The sequence below is a fragment of the Carcharodon carcharias genome, chromosome 3 (genome assembly GCF_017639515.1).
Source record: "Carcharodon carcharias isolate sCarCar2 chromosome 3, sCarCar2.pri, whole genome shotgun sequence".
NCBI lineage: Eukaryota > Metazoa > Chordata > Chondrichthyes > Lamniformes > Lamnidae > Carcharodon > Carcharodon carcharias.
Window position 1 is genome coordinate 197,773,325 of NC_054469.1, and position 23,873 is coordinate 197,797,197.

At 43.4% G+C, this 23,873-nt stretch overlaps 1 protein-coding gene across 2 annotated transcripts in view; it reads left to right on the forward strand.

The window, feature by feature from the left end:
• LOC121276445 (oxysterol-binding protein-related protein 10-like) overlaps positions 1–20,074 on the forward strand; it is a 246,346-nt gene extending 226,272 nt beyond the window's left edge. For both annotated transcript variants that reach the window (XM_041184858.1, XM_041184857.1), the window contains exons 10-12: positions 12,931–13,113; positions 14,798–14,951; positions 19,891–20,074. In XM_041184858.1, the coding sequence (XP_041040792.1) occupies positions 12,931–13,113; positions 14,798–14,951; positions 19,891–19,938 (385 nt within the window). In that variant the 3' untranslated portion in view covers positions 19,939–20,074. The remainder of the gene's footprint in view (positions 1–12,930; positions 13,114–14,797; positions 14,952–19,890) is intronic.
• The last annotated feature ends 3,799 nt before the right edge of the window (positions 20,075–23,873 follow it).

Genomic DNA, 23,873 nt, shown 5'->3' on the forward strand with positions numbered 1-23,873 from the left:
AAAATTAAGGGCGGGCTTTTCTGGCCCTGCCACCACGGGTTCCCTTGCAGCAGATGTGGCGAGCCATCCCAAAAGCCCATTGACGGCGGGACAGGAAAATTCCAGACTAAGTATTTATCTTTTTGCAAGTAACTTATTTAATGTCAATAAGTTGATCTTAGTTAATTTCTCTTTCACTTTGACTTTTTTTTTCATTTCTCTTCAATCACAATTTGTGAGTTTTAGAACTCAGGTTATTTCAGTAGTTACTGTAGCTAGGTATTTAAATCTGTAGATATAAATATCTCTATCCGACCTTGACCAGATTCAAATCTTACTTCCTTTCCCTTCCAGCTTATTCAATGGTTAAGAATATCACCCCCTTTTAATGGCATGGATAGAAGATTGGCTAACAGGAAACAGAAGTAGACATAAATGGGTACTTTTCTGATTGGCAGGATGTAACGAGTGGTGTTCCACAGGGATCAGTGCTGGGGCCTCAACTTTTACAATTTATATTAATGACTTGGATGAAGGGACTGAAGGTTTGGCTGCTAAGTTTGTTGATGACACAAAGATAGGTATGAATGTAAGTTGTGAAGAGGACATAAGGAGGTCACAAAGGGACGTAGATAAGTTAAGCGAGTGAGCAAAGATCTGGCAAATGGTGTATAATGTGGGCAAATGTGAATTGTCAATTTTGGCAAAAAGAATAAAAAAGAAGCACATTATCTAAATGGTGAGAGATTGCAGAGCTCTCAGATTCAGAGGGATCTGGGTGCCCTAGTGCATGAATCACAAAAGGCTAGCATGCAGTTACAGCAAGTAATTAGGAAATAATAGAATCATTTATTGCGAGGGGAATTGAATACAGAAGTAGGGAGATTATGCTTCAGTTGTACAAGGGATTGGTGAGATCGCATTTGAAGTACTGTGTACAGTATTGGTCTCCTTATTTAAGGAAGGATGTAAATGCGTTAGAAGCAGTTCAGAGAAGGTTTACTAATAAGATTAGTGGGCGGGTTGTCTTGTGAGGAAAGGTTGGACAGGCTAGATTTGTATCCACTGGAATTTAGAAGAGTAAGAGGAGACTTGATTGAAACCATTAAGATCCTGAAGGATCTTGACAGGATGGATGTGGAGAGGATGTTTCCTGTTGTGGGAGAATCTAGAACTAGGGGTCACTTTTTTAAAAAAAGGGGTCACTCACTTAAGACAGATGAGGAGAAATTTTTTCTCAGAGAGTTGAGCATTAGTCATTAAAGGTGGCAGGACAGGTGGAGAGCAATTAATAAAACATAAGGTATCCTAGGCCTTAGTAATAGGGGCACTGAGTACAAGAGCAAGGAGGTTATGCTGAATTTGTATAGGACACTAGTTAGACCTCAGCTAGAGTTTGGTGTACAGTTCTGGGTGCCACACTTTAAGAAGGATCTGAACCCATTAGAGAGAGTGCAGAAGAGGTTTACAAAAATGGTTCCAGGAATGAGAAACTTCAGTTATGAAGATAGATTGGAGAAGTTGGGACTGTTCTCCCTGGAGAGTAGAAGGCCAAGAGGAAATTTGATAGAGGTGTTCAAAATCATGAGGGGGCTGGACAGTGTTGATCGGGAGAGACTGTTGCTGCTTGTAAAATGATTGAGAATGAGAAGTAACAGATTTAAAGTGATTTGCAAAAGAAGCAAATGCAATGTGAGAAAAAACGTTTTCACACAGTGAGTGGTTCGGGTCTGGAATGCACTGCCTGGAAATGCGGTGGAGGTAGGTTCAATCGAGGCATTCAAGAGGGCATGAGATGATTATTTAAATAGAAATAATGTGCAGGGTTACAGGGGAAAGACAGAAGAATGGCACGGAGTCATAGTGCTCATTTGGAGAGTCGGTGCAGACACAATGGGCCAAATGGCCTCCTGCTGCACTGAAACAATTATGTGATTCTGAGTCTTTGGAACTCTCTTCCTCAAAAGGCAGTGGAAGCAGAGTCTTTGAATATTTTTAAGGCAAAGGTAGGAAAATTTTTGATAAGTGAAGGGTTACCTGGGGTAGGCAGGTGACTACAATCAGATCAACCATGATCTTGCTGAATGGCAGAGCAGGCTCAAGGGGCTTACTCCTGCTCCTAATGTGTATGTAATACCTTCTCATAAAACTTAAGTGATTAAGACAATAACTGAGCCAAATGAATCCGGAAGGTGCTCGGTTTGAGCTCCAGTTGAGTCACTTCATCTAATTGAAGCTGTAGTAAGAAGGCCATAATCAATTTCAAACACCCCAGAGAAATAGAGGGAAAATCACTGACCTATGCTGGAAGTGTCAGATGAGGTTGGAATCAGGCTTGGCTGTGAAGCCCCAAAACTCATAATCTCAGCAGTAATATACTGGTGAGATGCCAGAAGGACCTGCAGAATTGTACCCAGCATAGATTCAGTGGTTTTAGGAGAGAAGGAAGACAGAAAATTGACAAGGGAAAAAGAAATACCCTTCTCGAGAATTATCAAGAATTCGCTTGTCTTGGGATGGCAGTGTAAAATGAGAAAAAAATTAATTCAATGTGATTTGCACAACCAAATTAAATTTATCAAATGGTTAGAGCACAGAAGGACACCATTCAGTCCGTAATGCTCATGCCGCTCTTTGCAAGAGCAACTCAGCTTGTCTTGCTTCCCAACCCTTCCCCTGTAGCCCTGCAGATTTTGTCTCCAGACAATTATCCATTTCCCTTTCGAATCAAGGCACTTAAGTGGGCATTGGATTATTATCTGAGAAAGAAACAATGTACAGGGCTACAGGGAGAAGGCCGTAAAGTGGCGCTCAGTAAATTGCTTCTTCGGAGAACCAGCACAGACATGAAAGGGCAAATGGCCTCCTTCTATGCCGTAACCTTTCTGTGATTCTGTGAAAGAAATGAATAAATCTACCTTCACCACACTCTCAGACTGTGTATTCCAGATCTTAACCACTCGCTGCATAAAAATTGTTTTCCCTCATGTTACCTTTCTTTCTTTGCCATTCACCTTAAATTGGTGTCCTCTGTCTCTTGATTCTTCCGCCATGTACTTCCCATTTACTCTGTCTAAACTCCCTATGATCTTGAACATCTCTATCAAATTTCCTTTCAACCTTCCCTCTTCTCAGGAGAACAGCCCCATCTTTTCCAATCTATCCACATAACTGAAGTCCCTAATCCCTGGAACCATTCTCATAAACCTTTTCTGCATACTCTAATGCCTTTACATCCTGCCTTAAATGTGGTGCTCAGAATTGGATCCAATACTCCTGTTAAGATCAAATCACTGTTTTATACATTTTCCCTATAACATTGCTTTTGTACTTCATGCATCTATTTATAAAGATCTGGTCTGCTTTATTAAGTGCTGTCTCAACTTGCCCTGCCACCTTCAACAATTTGGTTCCAATTCAATGAAATATTTCAGTAGCACAGCACCATTAAGACTGATAACTTGTCATAGAGTTCAACTACAAACCTCTATCTTGGTTATGGTGGCTTTGCATGTGGAAGATTATATAGAGTACATTCAGTTACCCTACATTCCCAACAGTGTACTTGATGAGAGCACAGTTTGGAAATAGGGCTGCATTGTAGTATGCATCTCCCAACTTATGCTCCTGTTAAGCAAGGCTCATCACTGGGAGCATGAGATCATTAATAAATCCCCGCTTGAATTATTCTTGCATTTGTCCATGATTGTTCTAACTCAGTAGTAAGAGAAACTGCTATTTGTGTACAGCACCAGTATGATATTCTGTATTTAGTGTGAGTATACTATTTTATTGTTAATGAAGAATGAGTAATAAAACTAAATTTTGTTATGGAAAGGATCTAAGTAAAAATGTAAGACCCAATTGGGATGCAGTAATGAACTTGCAGCTCATCAGTTACTGAGTGAACAGGTGATATTCATTTGTATATTCCACTATGGAACATAATCTTTTCCTCTTATCAAAGTCACAAATGACATCCTATGTGACTGTGAGAAAAGTAAACTATCCCTCCTCGCCCGCCTTGATCTGTCTGTTGCCAATGAAATGGTTGACCACATTATCCTTGTCCACATTGACTATTCAAATGCACCCCAGCTGCCCTCTTACATTCTGCCCTCCATATACTTGAGGCCTTCCAAAACTCTGCTACCAGTGTCCTAATTCACACCAAGTCTTGTTCATCTATCACCCCTATGCTCGCTGACCTACTTTGGCTCCTGGTTAAGCAAGAATTTGATTTTAAAATTTGCGTTTTTGTTTTAAAATTTCTCCATGGCTTCACCACTCTCTGGGTGGAATTTTCTGTGCCTGCTGGCCTCAGGTGTGTTCGGTGGCGTGGGCAGACAATATGGTGAGAAGGCCAAAATTCAGTTTCACGATGTTATGAAACCGGTTTGCAATTGTCCGCTCAGCCCTTTGATGGTGGTTTGCCATCGGACGTTGGGAACCTCATTGTAATACATCAGCATATCATTATAAGGCTAGCCCATTGGACACATCCCCCCATCCCCGGCTGGATCATCCGCACACAATCATGCTGATGTGTGTCGCAACTGCATATAAAAGGCATGTACCAAGAGGGCTGCACTTTGAGAGGAACTCGAAGGTAAGTGCACAGTAACGTTGCAGAGCGCTCGCGAGAGACGCCTTTTGGACTTCAACAATGAGACAAAGGCTGTCCTGTGGTTGAGGCAAATTCAGGGTTGGGGGTCAAAGGCTGCCCTGGGATAGGGGTGACTTTTGTTGGGTGGGGTGGCAAAGGCTGCCCCGTGGTTGAAGATAGCGCACAAGCATGTGCAGGTTGGGGTGAGGGAAGCAGCCATTGAATAAAATGACCATTCCTTTGCAGCTGAGGCAGTTCAGGCACAAACACATTGATATGATTAGAGTTGGGCCTTTGGCTTATCTGCCCACTCAAGCAGTGCAGAGGCCTGAAATTGCCACCAAGCGCTCCAGAGCTTTTCATTTCTTGGGCACAGACTACAAACTAATGAGCGCTTTAGTGGACTGCAGAACAGTTGGGATGACTGGGCACGTTGTACAATCTCCTTGCTAAAACTGGCCATGAAGCACTGGCACTCACAGCCCCTTGCAATGTCATCATTCTGGTTTGGACCAGTCTGCCCCATGGTTCAAGCTAATGGTGCAGCCTTGCAGTGTGTGTTAGGAGAATGCCTGCGCCTGAGCTGAGAGCACAGCATGCAGTCCAATGGGCAAAGCTGCCGCCAATCGGTCAGGTGGAGTGGGCAGAGGAAGGTGGGGTTTCGGGCAGCCGTGCGGCGCACTAATCCCTGGCCATCCAAGTGGTGGCCAGCACTCTCCGGAATGTGTACGGGGCCTTCAGACTTAACCAAGAGAGGTTCTTAGAACATCCATGCTAACCCACTCTCTTTCAAACTTGTTGAGCTGACTAAAGGACAGGCTATTTTAGATCTAGTATTATGTAATGAAAAAGGGCTAATTAGTAATCTTGTTGTAAAAGAACCTTTAGGAATGAGTGACCACAATATGATAGAATTTTACATTGTGTTTGAAAGTGAGATAGTTCACTCTGAAGGAAGGGTGTTAAAGTTGAATAAAGGAAATTATGAAGGCATGAGTAAACCTGAAGATTGGGAGGTTTTTAAGAATACAGCAAAGGAGGACCAAGAAACTGATAAAGAAAGGGAGAATAGAATATGAATGCAGTCTAGCAAAAAACATAAAAATGGACTGTAAAAGCTTCTATTGGTATGTAAAAAGGAAACGTTTTGCTAAGACAAATGTGGGTCCTTTACAGGCAGACCCAGAAGAATTAATAATGGGGAATAGAGAAATGGCAGAGAAATGATTGCTTTGTGTCTGTTTTCACTGAGGGAGATACAGGAAATCTCCCAGATTTAGAGATCCAAGGGACTAGGGAGAATGAGGAGTTGAAGGAAATTAGTACAAGTAAGAAGGTTGTATTGGAGAAATTAATGAGACCTTAATTTAATAAGTCCCCGGGACCTGATATTCTGCATCCCAGAGTGTTGAAAGATGTTGCTATAGTGGATGCATTGGTGATCATTTTCCAAAATTCTACAGATTCTGGAATGGTTCCTGACGATTGGAAGGTAGTAAATGTCACCTCACTATTTAAGAAGGGAGGGAGAGAGAAAACGGGGAGAAAACTGTTAGCCTTACATCAGTAATAGCGAAAATGCTAGAATCTATTATAAAGGATGTGATAAATGGCTACTTGGATAGCCATGATCTGATTGGGCATAGTCAGCATGGATTTGTGAATGGGAAATCATGTTTGATGAGTTTGTTGGAGTTTTTTGAGGATGTTACTAACAAAACTGATAAAAGAAGAGTCGATGGACGTAGTATACTTGGATTTTCAAAAGCCATCTGAGAAAGTCCCCCACAGGAGGTTGATTGGCAAAATAAAAGCACATGGGATAGGAGGCATGGATTAGGGATTGGCTAACAGGCAGAAAACAGAGACTGGAATAAACGGGTCATTCTCGCGTTGGCAGGCTGTGACTAGTGGGATGCCGCAAGATCAGTACTTGGGCCCTAGCTGTTCACAATATGTATCATTGATTTGGATGTGGGGACCAAATGTAATATTTCCAAGTTTGTGGATGATGCAAAGCTAGGCAGGAATGTGTGTTGTGAGGAAGATGTAAAGGAGCTACAGGAAGATTTGGACAGATGTAAGGAGTGGGCAAGAACATGGCAGATGGATATAATGTGGAGAAATGTGAGGTTATCCACTTTGGTAGAGGGAACAGATGTGCTGAGTATTTCCTAATTGGTAAGAGATTAGAAAGTGTAGATGTACAAAGGGACTTGGGTGTCCTTGTCCATAAGTCACTGAAAGCTAACATGCAGGTGCAGCAGGCAATTAGGAAGGCTAATGGAATGTTAGCCTTTATTGCAAGAGGATTTCAGTACAGGAGTAGTGAAGTCTTGCTTCAATTATATGGAAGCTTGGTTAGGCTGTACCTGGAGTACTGTGTGCAGTTTTGGTTCCCTTACATTAGAAGGGATATTGTTGCCATAGAGTGAGTGCAACGAAGGTGCACCAGACTTGTTCTGGGGATGGCAGGACTGTCTTATGAAGAGAGATTGGGGAAATCAGACTTGTATTCTTTAGAGTTTTGAGGAATGAGAGGTGATCTCATTAAAACCTACAAAATACTTAAAGGAATAGACAGGGTAGATGCAGGTAAGATGTTTCCCCTGGCTGGGGTGTCTAGAACCAGGGGACATAATTTCAAAATAAGGGGAAAGTCACTTAGGACCGAGATGAGGAGAAATTTCTTTACTCAGAGGGTTTTGAACCTTTGGAATTCTCTAACCAAGAAGGCAATGGAAGCTCAGTCATTGAGTATGTTTAAGGTAGCGATTGATAGATTTCTGAATAACAATAACGTAAAAAGTTATGGAGATAGCGTGGGTGAGAGGCATTGAAGTGTTCGATCAGCCATGATCATATTGAATGGCAGAGCAGGTTCAACGAGCTGAATGGCTTTCTCATGTTCCTATCCTGTAAGACAAGTACATCAGGATCATGGAGTCTGGTGAACTAGCTGTATGCCTCGTGACGTGCAGAGAGTGAAGACAACAGAGAAGAGAGTGACTGAGGTGCCTGGCTGCGCAGAGTGGGGAGCAGCACCCTCTGGAAGAAGGGGTAGGTGGGGCTCCCACACTCTCCACTGAAGAGCCACAGTGAGCCATCGCTGTTCAGCACCTAGCTAGACCCAGGGTCTATAGATGCAGCCTTTCATTCCTGCATACGGCGGAAAACCAGTGTTGCTGAAGACTTTGCATGTCTAGGGAACTGGTTGGTCACGTCTGCCAGCTACTGCAGGATTTGGTGCCACGTGGGTATGAAGGGCATCCACTGCCAGTAGCCATGAAAGTGACAGCGGCGCTCAATTTCTATGTCAGTGGCTCCTTTCAGGACTCCACAGGTGACCTCTGTGGGATATCACAAGCCTCCTTGCACAAATGTATCCATGAGGTCATGGATGCCATCTTCACGAGGGCACACAACTTTGAGCATTTTGCCTGGGATCCTGAGGGCCAGGATGCAAGAACGATTGGATTTGCCCCGATCTTGGGTTTCCCACAGGTGCAGGGTGTGATCAACTGCACTCACCTGGTGCTCAGATGTCTGTCACAATACGCGGTCAAATAAGTCAACCACAAGGAATTCCATTCAGGGAATGTGCAGCTGGTGTGTAACCACCAGAAACGCATCCTGCAGGTCTGCGCATGGTTTCCAGGGAGTGTGCATAACTCCTACATTCTCAGTTGGTCACAGATCCCTGACATCTTCCAGGGACTACAGAGGCTTCAGGGATGGCTCCATGGGAACAAGAGCTCCCTGCAGAGGATGTAGCTGATGACACTTGTGTAGTGGACTCAGGCTGCTGCAGAGTGAAGGAATAGTGAGGCTTATGCTGCAACTTGCAACTTGGTGGAGCAAACCATTGAGACGTTGAAAATGAGGTTCCGGTGTCTGGACTGGTCTGATGGAGCCCTGCAGTATGGTCCACAGACGGTGTCATGCATCATCATTGCCTGCTGTGCCCTTTACAGCCTGGTGCAGCAATGAGGAGAGGAGCTATCTGGGGAGGAGATGCAGGAGGTAGAGGTCTCCTCCAATGAGGAGGACATCGGTGATCAGAGTAAGGAGGTCCTCAAAGTCAATGATGACGGCGATGAGGTCCTCGCACCAGCCAGACGAGGCAGGCATGTTCGGGGGGCCCTCACAGCTGCTAGGTTTGTGGAAGATGATAATGACATGCAATGAGGAGACACCCTAAGGTACTCAAATTGAATCTCTGAACACTTGACTCCAGTCTGCTTATGGCAGAGCACATACCTCTTTGATAAAGCTCCTGTCACGGAGACGCAGTGGAGGCCCTAATAGTTACTTGATTGTAGAAGGCCGATGATAACATGCAGTGAGGACACTCTATAGATCTTCACATAGCCCCTGAGAATGTCTGACTCCTGTCTGGCTGAGGACATCTCACTTGCACCCTGTGATCAGAGTCATATCATAGAGTCGCACCATGAAACTTTAATTGCATCTGATCCTTTGTCCACCTTCAGCACCTGAGCCCCCTTCAGGAGCACAGCGTCACTGGTCACAGATGCTGAAGAGATGGGGGCCAGCCCCACCTTATAGATGCTGAGAGCACAGAGAGAGAATGATGGAACTCTATGATGTCTGTCCACGACATTCTGGCAGCAATGTTAAGCACTGTCAAGATGAAGGCATCACTAAGTGTCCAGGTAGAGACCGGATCATCACCTTGGTATGAAGGCTGCCCAAAACACAGGGAAGAGGCCCTGGACTGAGACACTTGCCTTTATCTTGTACAGAAAGGTTTCCTCTCTGAGTGACACGAACACTGCTCATCAGAACAAGAAGCCTTAGACATGGAGCTATTCTTAGGACCTTATTGACTATAGTGAACATTATGTACAAGTGATTAACACCCGTGCCTGGGCCGTGCAACTATATCTTCTTAACCCTGCTGCAGCATCTTGGTGCTCCCCGGACATCCACAGTGGAGGTGGAGGCAGCACCGTCTGTGATGACCTTGGCAGGCGTCCCCTGGACTACTGAGACCTGGAGGGTCCGTGCATGCTTTCAGGTCTTGCTGTGTGGCAGTGGCATCCTCCTTGGCCAGTGGAGCTGGAGCTGCTGAGGTCACAAGAAGTGGGGATTCAGATGGGCCAGACACTCCTGGAGACACCTGGATGGATGGCTCCAGTGAGTACCCCTGTTGATCCTCCTCTCAATGGGTGCCTAAGCCTGGCTGGAGTGACATCAAACAGGCCCGCACCCCTTTCGCGTACACACAGTTGGAGACCAACTATGGCCTCAGCAATGGAGTTGAGCCAGGGCAGCGGTGCAGGAGCGACGTCCTGGACCAAGGTCTCTATGGCAGCCACCATCCGACTAATGTTGACCTCAGTGCATTGGCATGCTGGAGCTATCACCTCAGCCTGAAGATGGAGGCACTCCTCCATCGTGCCTTGCAATCTGAGGAGTGCAGTGGACATCCCTTCCTCGTGTTCCCGACCTTGCCTTTGCAGCTCCAGCAATTGTGACATGACCGAGTCCAGAGGCTCATCAACTGACTCGGACTCAGCAATTTTCTGGCCTCCAGCAGTCCTCCCACTGCCAGACACCTGGGAAGCCCCTGCTGCTGCCTGCTGTAGATTTGTGCAATGTGCTCACCAGATTGTGATCCTGAGGCGACTCTAAAGCTAGGTCCCACTGAGGTGTGTGTCTAAGCGCTGGTGGAGAGTGTAGGTAAGCGCTGTGACAGGAATTCAGTAAGTGTTTCAGAAGATTCCTCTTAAGAGGTTTCTTCGGGGCTTGATTGGAGGCCCTGTGTCATGAACTCCCTTGGCAGTTTCCCAAGTATGCCTGCAAAAGCAAGGAGAGATAATTAGTGCATGGCAGTGGCATGTGAAACAGGGCACATCACTCACAGCATTGTTGTCTGATGGATGTTGCACTGCTGAACCCTCACTTGATAGAGCACTGCCAACCTCACTGTCAGCACAGGAATGGTCCAGATCCTTACTGGCCAGCTGGATAGCTCCATTTCAAAGTCCTTGATTTTAGGCATTCCTCCACTGGTCTGTGACCGCTCCCTCTTGTTGTGTGCCAGCTTGTCTTGCATGAATAGACATGGAGAGAGTGTTAGCAGGATCCCTGCCAAGCCAGATGATAAAATGCCTGGCATGTGTGGGTGGTGAGTGGTCCCATGGATGGGATGAGGATAATGAAAGTGTGTGAATGGTGATGTCCCTTGAACTGGCAGTGAGTGAGGGCCCTATGGATGTTTGATGGCTTTGTGAGTTGAGAGTGATGAGAAGATTGGCTTACTCTGGCAGAATGGAGGAGATCATTCATGCTCTTATGGCACTGGGTGGCTATCCTCTTTTGGAGAGCATTGGCGCTCACCACTACTGCCATTGCCTCCCAAGCCAGATTAGTGATGTTGCTGCGCATCCTGCGGCCAGAGTGGGGGTAGATGACATCACGGCAAGCCTGCACTGCATCCAAAATGCACTCATTGAACCTGGGGGCTGCAGTCTTTTTGCCTTTCAAGGCCATGTCATTTTTGCAGCCGTCATGGGCTGGAAGCACTGAGAGGTGTGCAATATGGCACCCGGAATGATGAAACGGCGAGGTGATGGCATGGTAGGCAAAGAAGAGCCTACCTGCCATGGAAATGGTGTATTTCCCGGGAATGCATAATTAACACGGCGGCTTTGGGACAATAAGGTGACTGGCGGGTAAAACACCGTTTTACCCACCTGCTACCGCATTTAGCGCAAGTCCGGGTTGACTCCGTCCCCTATCTCTGTAATCTCCTCCAGCCCTATAATCCTATGCGATATCTGTGCTTCTCCAATTCTGGCCCTTGAGTATTCCCAATTTTAATCAATCCACCAATAAAGTTTCCAAGGTCCTAAGCTCTGGAATTCCCACTCTTTGCCTCTCTTGCTGTCTTTCTCCATTTAAGACGCTCCTTAAAGCCTATCTCTTTGACAAAGCATTTGGTTTTCTGCCCTAATAATTCCTAATGTGGCTCAGTGTCCAATTTTATTTGATAAATGCTTATATAATGCCTTGTGACCTTTTACTATGTTAAAGGCTCTGTATTAAATACAAATTGTTTTGTTATTTATGACTGCATAGAGCGATCTTCCCCTCTGTATACTTGATAACAGCTGAGAGGTATTGTTGTGGAGTTTGTTGAGTTTTTTAGTTATATAGGTGAGCAGCAATTTGGAGTAGTCTGCCTAGTTTTACGTGTGCAGTTTACACTCTCAGCAGGTTGTGGGGCTGAATGTAGGCCAGCAAGAAGGAATGTGAATTTGAAGGCAAGTCAAAACCATGTGTAGAATTTTCCCTGCAGGCTTCAGGACCACGATTCAGGGCCAAATGGGAGTCAGACTGTATGGGGAGCAATCACCTGGCTGTATTTTTCCATAAATTGGCCCATTGAAGACCAGAGATTGAGCTCCATCATCCAATTAAGGACTGTGAGTGGCTCGACTCAAAACTGGAGGGCCAACACGAGGCCCCCAAAACTGAAGAAGCAGCATTGTTTTAAGTTAAACTACAGAGAGCACCAAGATGGATGTGCCTTCTCCATCATTTTTAACCTAAAGTTAAAAAAATGCATGTGGAGGAGAAGCCTCCCCACAGGTTGGCCTGCAGTTACAGCTGAAGCCAGGCAGTTGGACAGGGCCTCAAATCCTGTCTGAAGCGTAGACCATTAGTCAGTTGTTGGGAAGACACTTCCAGCAGCTAGGCCATTCTCTACTGCCTCTGGGGATCTGGAGGCCAACTTGAAAATTTCAGTCACCCTAGGCAATAGGTCTTTAAATAGTTTTAATTGCCCTGCAGCTCCCCACACCTGCTCCTGTCCCCACCCCAATTCCGCTTGTGGAAAAATGACCCAGAAATGGGATGGTACCAGACATACTGGCTTGGTGCTTGACCAAGGCACTTCACAGGAATAAGAATTGACAAAAATTGACACCCAGCCAAAAATGGGGCATTATGCTGATGAAAGCTTGACGATAGGGGTACAGTAGGTTTCAAGGAGCATTTTAAATGACAAGAGAGAGGTATAGAGATGAAGCATAGGTAAAGGAATACCATAATTTAGAGTCTAAACAGCTGAAGGTATAGCTACCAACGATGGGACAAAAGAAGTTGGGGTTGTACAAGAGGCCAGAATTGGAGGAACACACAGTTCTCAAAGGACTGTAGGGATGTTAGAGGTTACAGAGTTAGGGAGGAGAGGCCATGGAGGAGTATAAAGCACAAGGATGATAAATTTAAGTTTGACGCTATTTAACTATTTTATTAAATGGTTCTAGTTCTGCTTCTTCCTTTCTAAATTGATTCCCACTTTTTGCTTGCAGAGTTACAGCTGAAGTGAAGCATAATCCGACAAATACGATTGTATGCAAGGCACAGGGAGAATGGAATGGAACACTTGAGTTCACGTACAGCAATGGGGAAGCAAAAGTAATTGATACAACCAAACTGCCAGTAATAAGAAAGAAAATACGACCCATCAAAAAGCAAGGATTGTTTGAATCTAGGTGTGTAGAACCTGAGCTTTTATAAATTCAGTGAAGCTGCCAAGTTACATTTGGCCTTTCAGGCACCAGAAGCCAAGAGCCCACAAGTGTTTCATATTTGTACTACAAAATCTTAGTTCTCATATTTAAAATATATTTGTTTGGACAGTTATATTTCTTGTCAAACCCATTAATTATGCCTAAATAATTAAATGCAACTGAAAACGGTTTTCCATCTTTTTCAAGATCATGATGTCAGTACTGGGAAGTGGATCATTTTTCATTTCAGCCAACCAGTGCAACTCCCAGAACTCCTTGGTCTGTTATAGCACAGCAGATTCAGGGCAAAGCTTGCTTAATTCTGCTACAGCTGCAAAAAAGTACCTTCATACTTAACTTGTGTGGTGTTTTTTCCTCATATTGGGACAAATTAATTTCTGCCACCTTTGTGCAGCGGCCCCATGCCTGCTGGGAGCTGAGTTGATGCTGCCTGAAATCATTTCACATTGAGGACGCTAACATCCAACAGGCAGATTCTATTCCATCAGTTTGGTTACATTTGAACCCGGAGGTGAAAGACTAATGTGTAACCCACTGTGCCAGCCAGCTCTCCATTTGGGTTTTCATTTACTTACACTGTTGTACTTGAAGTGGGAAACTGTCCTGGTGGTTGGAAATACAGTTGGTACATTGGGCAGGATCTCCCTGCGGGCTTCTGACCCTGCCATCAGGCTCAAATGGAGGTCAGAAGCTCGTACTGTCCGGGAAACACTCACTCACTATGATTTACCTCAGAGCAGCCAATTAATGGTCAGAGGGCAGGCTCACCATCTAATTAAGGACAGTGGATGGGGTCTCTCAGCTGAAGAGCCAATCAGAGGCCCTGCAGCATGAAAGCAGCAGTAGGATGCCCTTACAGGTAAATGAGGGAAAGGACACCCCAAAATTGAGGATCCTTCTATCCAACTTTCTTAAATTTAAAGAAGCTGGACCACCACTGGAGGTGGTGAGGAGGACCCTTCCACGGGGTGACCACCAGCAGCTGCTGCTGCATCAGGCAGACAGAGAGGGCCTTTAAGCCTGCCTGGAACACTGGCTCCCAGCCTACCGCTGGGAGGCCACATCCAGGTAGACGAACTGTACCCTGCCACCTTTGGGAACTGGAGGCCCACTAGGATTTTCCAGCTTTCCAACTGGAAAATTCCAGTCTGCCTCCAACAATTGACCATAAGTGGCCATTGATTAGCTGCATTGGCTACCAACCGCTTGCAGGAAAAAGGCCCAGCAGCAAGATGGATCTGGAGAACCATAGCAGGGACAGAATGGAGCTGGCTGGTGGTGTGAAAGTCCGCACTGTCCCACCTCCATTCAAAGCCCTGGAAGGCTTAAATTCCTCCCCATTATGTCATAGATGTACAGAAGCCAGGAACCCATGCAAAATCTTTATATTTACACAGATAAATTTCAACCACAAATCATTGCATACAATATCTCTGATCCCATGATGGGACTTGATTATGAATATTTTATAGAACAAGGATGCTGTTCTTCCATATTGCAGTGAAATAATCAACTAAATTGCAGACACTACATTTGTAACTTGTGATACCGTTCCTGTGATACTGTTCCTGTTCTTTGAATAATAATTCAGATTTTTTTAAAAGGCCTGAATTCCCGATCACTATATTTATATATTCCCTTCTAGACGTCTGTGGGAACTGGTTACCAATGCACTACAAGCTGGCAATATTAATGCAGCAACTGAGAATAAGCACATTCTGGAGGAGCGGCAGAGAGCTGAGGAAAGGCAACGAACAGCAACAAACACTCTTTGGAAGCCAAAGTTTTTTCTAAAAGAGGTAATTAAAAAGTCGTGCCGTTTAACAATTGAGAAAAAGCAGTGATACAATGGCCCGGCATATTCTGCATAACTTGACGATAGATTATATGAATTCTAATATTTGGTTAGCTGCTGCAGAGATACTACATAATGGAACTCCAGCATCTTGCATTTGTCTAGGTTTTCATGTTTGGCCTTGTCATTCTGCTGTTTTCTCTGAAGTGGAATTTAAGGAGGGCTTTAAAAGAAGAGAGTGCATCAGACAGGCTTAGTACTTGGTGCCTAAACCACTGAAGGCACAGCCACCAATGGTGGGGCCAAGGAAGAGGGGAATGCACCAAATGCCAGAGAAGGATGAGCATTAAGTTGTTGGGATGTTTTAGGACTACAGGAGATTACAGAGATAGGAAAGAGCAAAGCCATTGAGGGATTCTGAGCTGTGTTGCTGGGAAGGGCTGAGAAAGCTGCTTTTGAAAAAGAAATTTAGGTAAAATTTAATACATGGGAGAGCTGATGGCATAGTTGTATTGTCGCAGAAACCCCAGGATAATGCCATGGCAGATGAGGAATTTGAATTCAATAAAGATCTGGAATTAAAAGCATAAATATGACCATGAAACCATTGTTGATTGTTGTAAAAACCCATCTGGTTCAGGAAAGGAAATCTGCCGTCCTACATGTGACTCCAGACTCACAGCAATGTGGTTGACTCTTCAATGCCCTCTGAAATGGTTTAGCTAGCCACTCGGTTGTATCAAACCGCTTTAAAGCCTCAAAAAATGAATGACACCAGACGGACCACTCGGTACTGACCTAGGCACCAGAAATGACATCGGCAAACTGAGCCCTGTCGACCCTGAAAAGTCCCCCTTACTAACATCTGGGGACTAGTACTAAAATTGGGAGACCTGTCTCGTAGACTAGTCGAGCAACAGCCTGACATAGTCATCCTCACAGAATCATATCTTACAGGTAATGTCCCAGACACCACCATCACCATTCCTGTCCTGTCCCACCAGCAGGACAGACCCAGCAGTGGTGGTGGCACAGTGGTATACATTCGGGAAGGAGTTGCCCTGGGAGTCCTCAACATCGACTCCGGCTCCCATGAAGTCTCATGACATCAGGTCAAACATGGGCAAGGAAACCTCCTGCTGATTACCACGTATCGCCCTTCCTCAGCTGATGAATCAGTTCCTCCATGCTGAACACCACTTGGAGGAACCTCTGAGGTTGGCATGGAGTGCACTCTGGATGGGGGACTTCAAAGTCCATCACCAAGTGGTGGCTCGATAGCACCACTACTGACTGAGCTGGTTGAGTGCTAAAGGACATAGCTGCTAGACTGGGTCTGCGGCAGGTGGTGAGGGAACCAACAAGAGGGAAAAACATATTTGACCTTATCCTCACCGGCCTGCCTGCTGCAGACGCATCTGTCCATGTCATTATCAGTAGGAGTGGCGACCGCACAGTCATTGTGGAGACGAAGTCCTGCCTTCGCATTGAGGATGCCCTTCATCGTGTTGTGTGGCATCTCCATTGTGCTAAATGGGATAGATTTCAAACAGATCTGGCAACTCAAGACTGAGCATTCATGAGGCATTGTGAGCCATCAGCAGCAGCAGAATTGTACTCAAGCACAATCTGTAACCTCATGGCCCAGCATATCCCCACTCTACCATTACCATCAAGCCAAGGGATCAACCCTGGTTCAATGAAGAGTGCAGGAAGGCATGCTATGAGCAGCACCAGGCATACTCAAAACTGAGGTGTCAACCTGGTGAAGCTATAACACAGGACTACTTGCATAAGCAGCAAGTGATAGACAGAGCTAAGCGACCCCATAACGAACAGATCAGATCTAAGCTCTGCAGTCCTGCCACATCCAGTCATCAATGGTGGTGGACAATTAAACAACTCACTGGAGGAGCTGGCTCCATAAATATCCCCATCCTCAGTGATAGGGGAGCCCAGCACATCAGGGCAAAAGATAAGGCTGAAGCATTTGCAACAATCTTCAGCCAGAAGTGCCAAATGGATGAACCATCTCAGCCTCCTGCGGAGGTCCCCAGCATCACAGGTGCCAGTCTTCAGCCAATTCGATTCACTCCATGTGTTATCAAGAAACTGCTGAAGGATAGCACAAAGGCTATGGGCCCTGAAAATATTCCGACAAAATACTGAAAACTTGTGCTCCAGAACTTGCCGCACCCCTAGCTAAGCTGTTCCAGTACAGCTACAACACTGGCACTAGCCGGCTACATGGAAAATTGCCCAGGTATGTCCTGTACACAAAAAGCAGGACAAATCCAACTTGGCCAATTACCACCCCATCAGTCTACTATTGATCACCAGTAAAGTAATGGAAGGGATCATCAACAGTACTATCAAGTGGCACTGCTTAGCAATAACCTGCTCACTGATGTCCATGTTGGGTTCCGCCAGGGCCACTCAGCACCTGACCTCATTTCAGTCTTGGTTCAAACATGGACAAGAGAGATGAACTGCCAAAGTGAGGTGAGAGTAACTGTCCTTGACATCAAGGCCACATTTGACCAAGTGTGGCATCAAGGAGCCCTAGCAAAACTGGAATCAATGGGAATCAGGGGGAAAAGCTATCCACTGGTTGGAGTCATACCTAGCACAAAGGAAAATGGTTGTGGTTGTTGGAGGTCAGTCATCTCAGCTCCAGGATATTACTGCAGGAGTTCCTCAGGATAGTATGCAAGACCCTACCACCTTCAGCTGCTTCATCAATGACTTTCCTTCCATCATAAGTTCAGAAGTGGGGATGTTTGCAGATGATTGCACAATGTTCAGCACCATTCACGACTCCTCAGATACTGAAGCTGTCCGTATCCAAATGCAGCAAGACCTGGACAATATCCAGGGCTGAATAGTGGCAAGTAACATTCATGCCACACAAGTGCCAGGCAATGACCATCTCCAATAAGAGAGAATCTAGCCATCACCCCTTGATGTTCAATGGCATTAACATCACTGAGTCCCACTATCAACATCCTGGGGGTTACCATTGACCAGAAATTGAACTGGACTTGCCATATAAATACTGTGGCTACAAGAAGAGGTCAGAGGCTAGGAATAGTGTGACTCACCTCCTGACGCCCCGAAGCCTGTCGACTATCTACAAGGCACAAGTTAGGAGTGTGATGGAATACTCCCCACTTGCTTGGATGAGTGCAGCTCCCACAACACTCAAGAAGCTTGGCACCGTCCAGGACAAAGCAGCCCGCTTGATTGGCACCACATCCACAAACATTCGTTCCCTCCACCACCAACGCGCAGTAGCAGCAGTGTATACAAGATGCACTGCAGGAATTCACCAAGGCTCTTTTGACAGCACCTTCCAAAATCATGACCCTACCATCTAGAAGGATAAGGGCAGCTGATAGATGGGAACACCACCTCCTGGAGGTTCCCCTCCAAGTCACTCACCATCCTGACTTGGAAATATATTGGTGTTCCTGGGCCAAAATCCTGGAACTCTCTTCCTAACAGCACTGGGTATACCTACATGTCATAGACTGCAGCAGTTCAAGAAGGCAGCTCACCATCACCTCCTCAAGGGCAACTAGCGATGGGCAGTAAATGCTGGCCCAGCCACCGAAGTCCGCATCCCGTGAATGAGTTTTATAAAAAACTGATAACATGTGTTTGTTGGTGGTTAGAAGAAAACTCAAGCTAGTTAAATCACTTGCTTGTTTTCTATGTTTATGACATAGCATCATCTTCACCTTCATCATCATCCTTCTATTCATTACACCCTTACCATTTTTTTTTACCATTAACCCTCAGAGACCTTTTGATGTCATGAAGGAAGTGACTTGGCTTTTACTCACTCAATCTTCTCCCTCTAAAGTTGTTACATTGACAAACTCTAGAAGGGCCACAATAGCATTTTGCAACAAAATAAAAATGTGAGTGGTGCAATTGATTTAATTCTGCTTCACAGCATTTGGAAAAAAAACACTTGCCATATGATCTCGAATACCTTTGAAAATGCATACAGGGCATTAGAGATTAAGTATTTATGAGATAGAATGTCTGAGAGCATTGCCTGCTGGTAGTAGTAGTTGTATACTACTTACATAAAATCTTAAAAGTCACCAGTGCCAAAGTTAGGATGTGCTTGCATTGAGATGTCAAGTAAATCCCATCCCCATCTCTCCATGGCATTATACACATAAGGTGTTCTGAATGTGAATATATGATCCATTTATTTGGGTGTACGATGGCCACTTGAATTTTTTTATGTTAAAATGTATAAGGCAAGTATAAATGTCAACAAAGGTTTACATAGGATTTTTCTCTGTTTTCCATGGATTATTCCTTTAGCTGCTTACAGCTCAAAATTGATTCAAGATATTTTTCCTCACAAACTTATCTGAAATTTGTGGAAAATGGAATATTCTCAATTTGACACATTCATAATAAACATATGCTAACAATTTGCACCAGTGTACCTTAGCAGCATTCCTAAAACCATCGGTTGATCAGCTCACTTTTTGTAAAACACTGGAGCTTGTGATTTAGCCTAAGAGCACTGCATCATTTTACACAGTCTCTCTGCAAGGTCACTACTTCTTTCACTGTGAGCTTCTTCCTTGATGCTGTAATTTCTCATACAGTGAACACAGGCTGGCACAAACATTTTATTATTTCTCATAGGAAATATTACACTGCTGTAATGGAATACTTAAGTTAAACATTTCACTTTCCCCTGCTTGTGACATAATAGAATGTCAGAAAAATATTAAGTAAATTTCTACTTATCATTATGGATTATATCATAATTCATGATATCATCTCTCATGGCTCCTCTGGCCTTTCATCCGCCAATAAATTCTATAAAATATTTTCTATTTTTGCTGAACAAATGCTATCTTTTATACCTGATTGTGCTACTGAACTAACTAACTTTTTTGATTCTGTAATAGGGAGATGGTTGGGTGTACTATAATCCCCTCTGGAAGACACACTGCTGATAGGCTGACAGACTCAGTTCGGCCTTTACCACCTACCTCAGATTTCCTCTGATTTGCCACTTGTCATCTGCAAATAATTCTGAGGTGATGTTGAAAAGACAAAAAAAAAAACTGAAAAGCTAAAAAGTGACTACGCCATATAAAAAAATGAACTTGTATTGAACAAGACGTTATATTGTGTATTGAGTTAAGATAGTTGCAGGTTCACCAAAACAAGTTTATGCAGGAGCTTTTCTGTAGACCTGCATGTGAGAGATTGAAACGTTAATGATGGAGAAATTTTATTTTACTGTTTTAAGATTTTATATTTTTCACTTGCAAATACTTTTTTTGCACTTATATAAAGAAATGTGCCATTGGTGTAGTCACTTTAGGCTGTGTGTATGAACCAAATGATATAATACATTGTCAAAGTGTTTTAATGTGGTTAATGGGCATGCCATTACACAAACGTTATAGCACTATAGTGCATGTGGACCCCTTTTTACTGCAATGAGCTTCATCACCTGCACAACTGAAGCCACAAGACCTGGTTTCTTTCCTAAATTATTCGAAATGAATAGTGGTTTGAAAAAATAGGCACCTGATGAGGAACACTAACATTTGTATTTGGTGTTTATAAGGTTGTGACATGTAGCTGAACTCATAGTTCCCATTAACTAAGCAGAAAGGACCATTTAGACCCCATGTACAATCACTAACACTTCCATAAAATGAAAATTATTTACAAAAAGTGATTTTTATCCTATCTATATCCCTAATGTTGTCTCCTCTCATGTTCAGAATAGTAGATACAATGAGGAGAATTAAGCTGCCTAAGAATTTTAGAAGTGCCCTTATCTCAAAAGCAAAACAATAGTCAACTGTGATGTTACAATTGTTTGATCTAACATTTCCATTTTTTTCTTGATTAATAATTTAAAGCTCATAAGGACTGCTGATGGCTATCTGACTTTGGAGCTAAACACAAAATATACCCCATATGATAGAGATCCCCTCTTGTCTTTGCATCTACTTATGATTCTGTATCCACATATGTATTTATATTATGCACTCCTCCAATTCTGCAGACCTATGCACCAACGAGTAAGACACCTACTTGTCATCGATAGCAATGGCATCTCATTTGTGTCAGTAGTGCACTCCCTACTCACAACGAATGGAAAACGTATAGATGTATGTATTGCCATGCTAAAATAAACTTTTATCATGCACTTGCATTTTGCTTCACAGCACAAACTGTAAAAAAAGAATTCCCTGGATAAACCATTTGATCATACTAAAAAACTGAAAGATCCGATTCAGAGCAAGCATTCATGCATGTTTGACTTCGGACTTTATGCTTAAAACTTTTCGAACAGGAGCCATTTTTACGTTTCACAGTAGATGCTAGGAAAATTCTAGTTATACCTTTATTGTGTTCTAATGGTATTGTAATACAATGTGACATTTAATTTTTTGGGGGAAGCAGTACAATAGAAATGTACTTTCGCAGAGGCAGAGGAGATAACTGAATGTTTCGATGACACTGATATTCACAAAAAAATTGGAGCCAAAATAATTACTAAAATAAAAGTATGCAGCCATTTCAATCCAGCACCTCAAAATGGTAGAATTGAGGTTACATATAATTATGTAGAATATACGGCACAGAAGCAGGCCATCCAGTTCAAATAGTCTGCCACCTTGTTTATGCTCCACTCAAAGCTTCTCCTGTCCTTCCTCATCTAACTTGATCAGCATAACTGTCTATTGCCTTTTCCCTCACATGCTTGTTTTTCTTCCCCTTAAATGCATCTATGCTGTTTGCCTCAACTACTCCATATGGTATCAATTTCTACATCCTCACCACTCCCAGGGTATAGGAGTTCTTCTGAATTCTCTATTTGATTTCTTGGTGACTATCTTATATTGATGAATTCTAGTTTTGCTCTTCTGCACAAGTGGAAACAATCTCTCTGTGTCTGATCTATTAAAACTGTCATAATGCTAAAGATGTCTATCTGGTCACCCCTCAGGCTTCTCTTTCCAAGAACCAAGAGACCTGGCTTGTTCAACCTTTCCTGTTGGGTAGAGCCTTGAAGTTCTGGTATCATTCTTGTAAATCTTTTTTGCACCCTCTCCAGCAACTCTTTATATTTTTTATTATATGGTGACCAGAACTGTGCACAGTACTCAAATGTAATCTAATCGACATTCACCACAAGTTAAGCATAACTTTTCTACTTTTCAAATTGACTTTAAACTTTTTAGTTCTATTAGATATAATAAAGACAGAAGATTAAGACGATGTAATATTCTAAATCTGATTTCTCAAAACTAAAATGATTGGAGATTCAAAATGTATTTCTGAATTTTTCTCTTTTATAAATGTGACCTTTTGGAATAGTTATTTTGAAATAATCACTTTCTATGTGCAGTGAATTTTAAAGGGGTGACAGCAATGATGCAATCAATCTCAGCCAGACTAACATTAGAGGAAGCTGGCCTCAGTCTTCAAATCTTAGTGGAGAACAGAATTGAGTTTGACTATGAATACTCATTCTCACAATTGAAGAGCTTGCTGTTGGTCATGAAAAAGAGGTATTGGAGGGCTGCTGCACTTTGCCATGAGCCACTGACTTCAGTGGAGGTGGAGGGTTTGTGCTATCTGGTAAAATTACATAAATGTCAACTGTTTATGCCACCACGGCTGTAGCATATAATCTAAATACAGGAAAAACAGGTTATTAAAGAAACATCCTATGCAACACTATTGTGGGGGTGGTTACACAGCATGAACAGTCCAACACGATATCATTTCCCAAAATAGGAAGACGAAGCAATGGCATCTGTTTGGTGTTGGTATCATGTAATTGTTGGATTTGACAGAATCATGGTTCCAAAAATTGTGAGTTTGAATGAACTATAATATATTTGCAAAAATTCACTGTGACAGAGGGCAGAAAACAATTCACAAGTGACAGTGTGTTGCTGCAATTGGCCTTTTCTGCTTTATAGCCAAAGAAGCAAAACAGACCAGTGTTTTTGCTCCCAGTTGCAATTCAGTGACTCCTGCTGGAAATGCACATGTTGGTATTCAACCATCCTATGCTCATGGGCATGGAGCCTCAGTTGATAGGAGTGTGGATCAGCGATTGTGACTGCAGTGTTGTAGCACTCTCTATGACCTGCACTTTCATCTAGCGAAGCTCCAATTTGACGTTGCCCAATGGGAGTAAGGACCTGTTTGGACAGAGCTGTGATGACCTCCAAAGTGGAATAGTTAGCCAACAAGCACAGTGTACTTGAGCGGTGTACTAGAGAGTCAGGGCTGCCTCTTGCGTCCCTACCACAGTAGGAGCAGCTTTTTTTTAGGAGAGAAGGCACACAAATGGATACTGAGATTGGGAGTGGGAGATAAGGCGATACAGACAATGCATCTTTGGTTTATCTACATAATAGCACAGTCTAACCTAACTGATTTCCAAATTTGTAGTCTTATTGACATTCTTGCAATCACTTTTTCCTCTAATGTGCAACAATGTTTTATTGGGGTTTAAAACATTCTTCAGAGACTAAATTGATTTGCAATTTTATTAGTAAAGACCAAAGGTTTTAAATGAGAAATATTTTGTGCTGTATAATTAGTCACCCTTGTGTTCTCATTAAATCATATTAAATATATATTTGCAATATAATGCCCATTAATTTCACTGATAAAAATTAGCTTGAGAGATTTAGCATAGTGCATTTCTTGTCTAAACAAATTAGAATTCCAATATTAATTTCTATAGATTTTGGTATTGCTTTGACATGGAATTGCTAGGTAGGACATGTTTGGCATCATTCCTTTGCATAATAATTGATTTCCAATTTCAACCAAGTCCTCTTAACGATGGGAAGGCTGAAGAGCATATCAAATCAAACATCTTCTGAGTATTTATAAGAGGCTA